At 40.3% G+C, this 6967-nt stretch overlaps 1 protein-coding gene across 3 annotated transcripts in view; it reads left to right on the top strand.

Moving 5' to 3' along the window:
• Heatr1 (HEAT repeat containing 1) overlaps positions 1-6967 on the top strand; it is a 68271-nt gene that overhangs the window by 31454 nt on the left and 29850 nt on the right. For all 3 annotated transcript variants that reach the window (XM_023700881.1, XM_004640842.2, XM_023700880.1), the window contains exons 21-23: positions 826-1018; positions 2536-2705; positions 3133-3291. In XM_023700881.1, coding sequence (XP_023556649.1) covers positions 826-1018; positions 2536-2705; positions 3133-3291 — 522 coding nt within the window. The remainder of the gene's footprint in view (positions 1-825; positions 1019-2535; positions 2706-3132; positions 3292-6967) is intronic.

Genomic DNA, 6967 nt, shown 5'->3' with positions numbered 1-6967 from the left:
ATTTCACAAAGTTGGCAGTGACCACTCTACCTTCAAAGTGCCTTCTGAATGAAGCTTCCCAAACACCACTCTTTTTTTTTTTTTTTTTTTTTAAGAACCAGGGATTGAACTCAGGCCCTTGCGCTTGCCAGGGAAGCACTTATTCCACTGAGCTATCTCCCTTGCCCTCGCTCTTTTTTTTTTACTTAGTGTCTTTGCTTTCAAACTCAAGGTGATAGTGGGTCGCTAGTGTCACTTTTCATATTCTTCCTAACTCATTAAAATACTACACTAGTGCAGAATAAGTTTGAGTAGGGCCAGCTGGGATTACAGGCATTTGGCACCATGAAGTAGTGATTTTTAAAATATCACTAAACACAAAAGTTGAAAAATAGAAACCACAGAAGGCTATACATGAGTTCTTAATGTATAGCTATTCATTTTCTGAACTCCAACAGCTGTAGTGTTTTGTTTGTTTACTTATTTGTTTTTGGTACTGGGAATCAAACTCAGGACCTCACACTTGCCAGACAGGCAAGTGCAGGGACCAGGGTTCAATCCCTGGCACCACATGCTGCATCAGCGCTGTGTTCAGGCACATTAAGTTAGCCACTGAGTCCTGGTGTGGTGGCAAATGCCTGTAATCCCAGCACTGGGGAGACTGAAAACAGGAGGATCACTGAGTCCAGGCTGGGTAGTGAGACCCTGTAACAAATGCATTAAAAAATAAGTTTAAGTGATTAGATAAGGCACAGTATTATGTTTGTCTTATAACTGTTCCTTAATGAAAACAATTTGGAAGCAACTTGAGTGCGAATAAAACTTCTCTTTTCTTATTTTAACTAGGTACATCTGGAAGATGTTTTTCAGTTATTCAAGTTCTTTTCTGTTTTATGGACCTATGGTTCTAGCCTTTCAAATCCACTTAACTGCAGTGTGAAGTCTGCTCTGCAGACTCAGGCGCTGTACTTGGGCTGCACGGTGCTCTCTTCTCAGAAGACACAGTGTAAACAGCAGCTGGCATCCATGTCATCTCCAGGTATGGAAAATACCAAAATAGGCTGGGCGTGGTGGCCCAGCACTCAGGATCTTGCTGCAGGAGTTTTGCCAAGAGTTTGAGGCCAGCCTGGGGCTATGTAATGAATTCAAGGCTGGCATAAGCTACATGGCAAGATCTTATCTCAAAAAAGAAAGAAAAGTAAAACTGTTAGTATGTTCTCTCCATATGGTTTATGGAGAATTTAGAAAATTTATAACTTTTTCTTTTGAAGTGGCTATATATAAACTTTTTCTGTTCTATTTTTAATTTACTAATGATACTTTGTAAAATATCACTAAGCACAAAAGTTGAAAAATAGAAACCACAGAAGGCTACACATGAGTTAATATATAGCTGTGCATTTTCTGAACTCCAGCAGCTGTAGTGTTTTGTTTGTTTGTTTGTTTGTTTGTTTGTTTTTGGTACTGGGAATCAAACTCAGGACCTCACACTTGCCAGACAGGCACTGCCCCACTGAGCTAAATCCCTGGCCTCTGCACCTACAGTTAGATATGGAACCCAAATCATTATATAATTAAGTAATCAGCTTATTCAAAAAATCCCTTCCAGATGCATCTCTTTTATCAGGTATAGGTCATTTTTAGATTCATTGCTCATTAATGAAGCACCTGAAAATAAAATTTATCTTTTATAAAGAGGAATTAAAAAGTTTGCAAAAGGTGCAGAATTTATGAAATTGATGGATATGATACTGATGAGCAGGATGATTTACAGAGCTGCTGATAAATGAGTTGATCCAGCAGACTTAGACCACAGTGAAATAACCAGAGGAAGAAACGGAGTGAAGCCAGCGATATGATTGATGCTTCAAACCAGAATGATTTTACTGTCAGGAGAAGAGTGACCCTGGGAAGTATGAAGATGTTCTTGATACGTTCTTTATTCTAAATCACTTTTTATAAATGTGTGAAACCAAAGTGAATGATCATACTTTCCTGAGAACAACTTCTAAATATTTACCTTGTATAAATTCCTGGAAAGAGCATATCATTTCATTTGTAGCTAAAATTTTGTTGTGTATAGATAGATAATTTCAAATTTTATTTACAAAACAAAAAAAAATGAAGGTAGTTTTTCTCCATTATTTGCTATACATAATTCTACTCTATTTTACGTAAGTGGTGCTTAAGTTTTTTCTAGTTATTTTCAGATAATGGAAACTTTCTATGCATTTAAACTTCAACATTTCAACTACAATATTTCAGTTAATGTGCTGTGGACATTTTTCTATATGGATTAATTCAGAAGTTTGTAAATTAGGTGTGGTGGCCATGCCTTTAATCACAGTATTAGGGAGACCAATAAACAGGATCACTGTGTGGGGTGTGTGTGGTGCCAGGGCTTGAGCCCAGGGCCTCACACCTGGTAGGCAAGTGTCCTACCACAGAACTGCATCCCCAGCCCCGGGAGAGAAACCTTCATGATGCAGAACCTATTTAAGTTTTGTATTCTTTCTCTTTTTAAAATTACTTACATTTTTCCCCCTTTGGTTTTAGTGGTGGCATCACTAATCATTAATCTGGGAAGCACCATAAAAGAAGTCCGTAGGGCGGCTGTTCAGTGTCTCCAGGCCCTCAGTGGAGTGGCATCACAGTTTCATCTGGTGATAGACCATCTGGTTCCCAAAGCAGAGGAGATCACTTCTGATGCCACCTATGTCCTTCAGGTAAACTCACTGGCAAAGAAGATTGTGTGTGTGTGTGTGTGTGTGTGTGTGTACATGTGTGTATGGGTACTCACCTCTGTGTCTAGATGAGCAGTGTTCTCAATTTTTGACATTTTTATTTTGTAGGGATTTTGATGGTATATCACTGAATTTAGAAACTTGCATGTTGAGAGCTGGTTTTATTCCTCACTTTTAAAAGATTGCAATACTGTATTTTAAATTTGCTGATCTTTCTGGAATAAAAGACTCATATATAGCTTTTCATAGTGAGCTAGCAGGGGTATTGATGCTCTGAAATTAGTGTTTTAAGGGGAAGTGAAAAAAAAGCATCAAATCATTTGGAAATGAATCTCCTTAATTAATTAATATACTTAGCTTTTGTAGCTCCTCAACCCTTTTTCTTCTGATTTTATTTTGGGTATTCTAGGACTTAGCTACTTTATTTGAGGAACTAAAAAGAGAAAAGAAACAGAAATCTCACCAGAAATTATCTGAAACTTTGAAAAACCTACTTTATTATATGTATGGTTGCCCATCTTATGTTGCAAAAGAGCTGATGAAAATATTTCAGGAAGTCAACAGTGAGGTATGTGAAATTTAAGTGGATTGTACATTCTGTGTGCATTACTGGAGAATGGTTGTCACCCTCCGTGTCTGAGGAGGTCATCTGTGAGCCTTACGTGTACACTCTCAAAGTGATCATTTGGAAGGAGGGTAAGCTGTAGGTGGAGAAAAGGTGCAAAAAAGCATATTTTGGTGAATTTCTAACCATTATAAAATTGTGGTATCTGTATTTTTAAGCTTCATTTTACTAGATTTGAAAATCATGGGGAGGGTGTGCTACTGAAAGCTATTGGTTTATATTTATCTTTCAAGTGGAAAATTCTCCACAAAAGCATATATTTAGATATGAGTATGGCAGTTCCACAGTTGTTGGCTTATTTATTAAATGCATGTGATTTTACGTTTTTCTGGGGGGAAAAGTCCGTAGCTTTCATTATGTTCTCAAGGAAGCTTGTACAAAGGAACAAGGCGATGAAACACACACGTATTGCTGATCAGCAAAGAGAAAGTCCTTTTATCCTAGTGTTGTAAAAATGCCTGTGTGCTTCACCAGCCTTATACTGGCTTCAGACTTAGAGAGTTAAAACAGGGAAAATTAAATGAAGATCATTTTGTTAAATTTCTCACGTTTATCAACTCTGAGTCACCCTCATTTCAGAGTTGATGAACTTGTGTAAAGAACCAGATAGTAGCTCTAGTCAGCTTTCCATATCTATGAATTCCATGTCTACGGATTCAACCAAAGTCAGAGAAAAATATTTGGAGCCAAAGCCAGGCATGGTAGTGTATGCCTGGAATCCCGGAATGCTAGGAGGCTGTGGCAGGAGGACTGCACGTTCAGGGCCAGCCTGAAGCATAGTTCAGCCCTGCCTCTAAACCAAAAGGAAGCAGGGAGCTGGGCCTAGTGGTGCACACCTGTGATCCTGGTTGCTCAGGAAGCTAAAGGAGCACAAGGTGGAGGCCAGGCAGAGCAATTTAGACTGTCTCCAAACATTTTTTTAAAAGGGCTGTAACTCAATAGTAGAGCACCTTTAGGTTCAATCCTAGTATCTTCCCTAAATTTAAAATATAATTAGTATCTGTAATGAACATACACATTTTTCCCTTGTCATTCCCTAAATAATACTTTATGTTCCCTAAGCAATTACTTATATACCATACACATTTATGAAGTATTAAAAGTGATCTAGAAGTGTTTTAAAGCATATAGGAGCATTTTCATCAGCTGTGTGCAAATACTGGGCCTTTTTATATGGGAGTTGATTGCCTATGACTTTTGATGTTCAGCAGGATCCTCGAATGAGCCCTGGTATGTGGATGACTGGAGCCACATGAATCATCAATCTCTGTCTTAGCCTCTCAATTCTGTCACTGATCGGTAAAGCAGCCACAAATGGTATACAGACAAGTCAGCATGGCTGTGTGATAACAAAATTTACAAAATAGGTCATCTTTAAATTTGGACTATGAGCTAAGATTTGCTGGCCCCTGGTTTAATTCTTAAAGCCTTCACATAAATAATTTGAATTGATTCATACCAGATTGAAAACAATGTTTAAGATAAGTGGTAAGCACAGTGTTTTAGTAAATGCTAAAATAGTGTTAGGCGCAAGTTTTGGATATACTTGCTGTTCTCAGAAAGTCTCAAGAAGCACACAGATTAGTTAGTGTTGGGCATCACAGGTCAACTGCCAGAGGGGATCTGAGCACCTCACTGTGAATTGATAGCCATCCTCTCTTTTTTTTTTTTGCTCCAGATGACTTCAGGGCAGGTTTGGCTGGCTTGAGTTGTGGGGATCGAACCACAGCAACCTGAGCCTGACTGCTTTGTTGAAGCAGCCACTTAAAGAACTGAGCTATGGGGCAGGCCCCCGACCCTCTTTTAAGAATTGTGGGTATTAAGTTTTCCTGTCCTAGATCTAGTCCTAGCCCAGGCGCCAGTGAGCTTCCTGCTATCCTGCACCAGCGGGACCTCCCAGTCCCAGCCCAGGCACAGCGTGGGTGGGACCCTGTTCCACTCTCTTGGGACCTCACCACCACTCCGCAGCACCCCCTGCACCGCTGGCCCAGTGAGAATTTCTGCCACGTTCTGGGGACCCCTAGATCCAGTCCTAGCTTAGGCCTAGTGAGTGTGTGGGAGAGCTTCTGGCTACCCTGTGCCTGCGGGACCTGCTGGTCCCAGCCCATGTACAGCATGGGTGAGACCCTCTTCCACCCTCTTGGGACCTCCCACCACTCCGCAGCACCCCTCCACTCCGCCTGCCTAGTGAGAATTTCTGCCGCATTGTGGGAACCCCCAGATCCAGTCGTAAACCAGGCCCTGTGAGTGTGTGGGAAAGCTTCCTCTCCCCGCTACTCCAACTTGTCCCCTCCACACTCAGCTCAGGTCTGGCACACAGGCCTAGGGTGAAACCCTGCAACTGCAATCCCTGCAGAGAGAATAGGGAACAAAGTCACCCAGCTAGTCCAGGAGCAGAACATCTTGCTAGAGGGGCACAACAGCATCACTCCCAAGGGCAGCAGCAGAAAGGAGCTGAACACAGCAGCCAGACCCAAGCCAGGCACAGCAGGATAAATCCAAACTTTGTAAATCTGCACCTGAATTTCAGTAGGTGCTAAGGTTATAACTGTACCAAAGCTCTACAACAAAGGTCATAAAACAATGCTACACAAAATGACAAGAAGGAGCAAAATACAATCTCAGACCGCAAACCCACCTATAACAAGTGCAGAGGACACTAACACAGAACAAATTGGGAACCACACAGCTGAAATCAATGAATCAGCAGCTTCTGAAATAAACAACTGCAGAAAGTCATAAAGGAACTCAGATTGGAAATGAAAAAAGAAATCCCTGAATTAATACCATCTGCAATAAAGAATCCAATGCAGAAACATATGGAGGAAACTCAGTGCCCACCCAGAACAAGTGCAGAGGACACTAGCTCAGCTGAAATGGATGAATTAATAGCATAGATAATAAATACGCAACAGCAGAAGGTTATAGAGGAACTCAGAACAGAATTCTTTTCTGAAGTAAGAATTCTCTTTACTCGTAGCATCTGAAGTAAAGAATCAACTACCGAAACAGGGAGGAAACCCAATCTGAAGAAAACACTGCAGTAAAAGGATTAATAACTGCTTCTAAAGAAGACATTGATAAAAAAAATAGAAGAGATTAGAAAAATGACAGATTCCTTGAATGAGCAATACAGGCAAGAAATAGATCACATGAAGCAGACTCAAAGAGATATAGAGGAACTTAAAATCTCGATCACAAGGTTGCAAAACTGTTTAAGTGAAAGTGAAGACAAAGTTTCAGATCTTGAAGACGCTGGTGCAGCTAGTGAAAAGAAAGGATCTCCTAAAAACAACTAGGATACCGGAAAAAATAATCCATCACCTGCAAGACGAAGCAAAGATGAACAATGTGAGACTAATAGGCATCAATGAGAAAGAAGGAGTCAATACAAAGGACATTTAAATAATATGGGCAGAAGTAGTAGCAGAAAACTTCCTAAATATGAGGAAACAATCTGACATTCAGGTAACTAAAGCATACAGACGCCAAGTAACCTCAACCCAATGAAAAACACACCGAGACATATAATAGTCAAGATCTCAGAAATTCAGCTCAAGAATAATATATTGAAAGCCACTAGAGAAAAGAAGCAGATCACATTCAAAGGAAAACCCAT

Source organism: Octodon degus, unplaced genomic scaffold (assembly GCF_000260255.1).
Source record: "Octodon degus isolate 3935 unplaced genomic scaffold, OctDeg1.0 scaffold00127, whole genome shotgun sequence".
Lineage (NCBI taxonomy): Eukaryota > Metazoa > Chordata > Mammalia > Rodentia > Octodontidae > Octodon > Octodon degus.
Note: the sequence above shows the minus strand (reverse complement) of the source record. Positions and strands in the feature narration are given on the sequence as shown.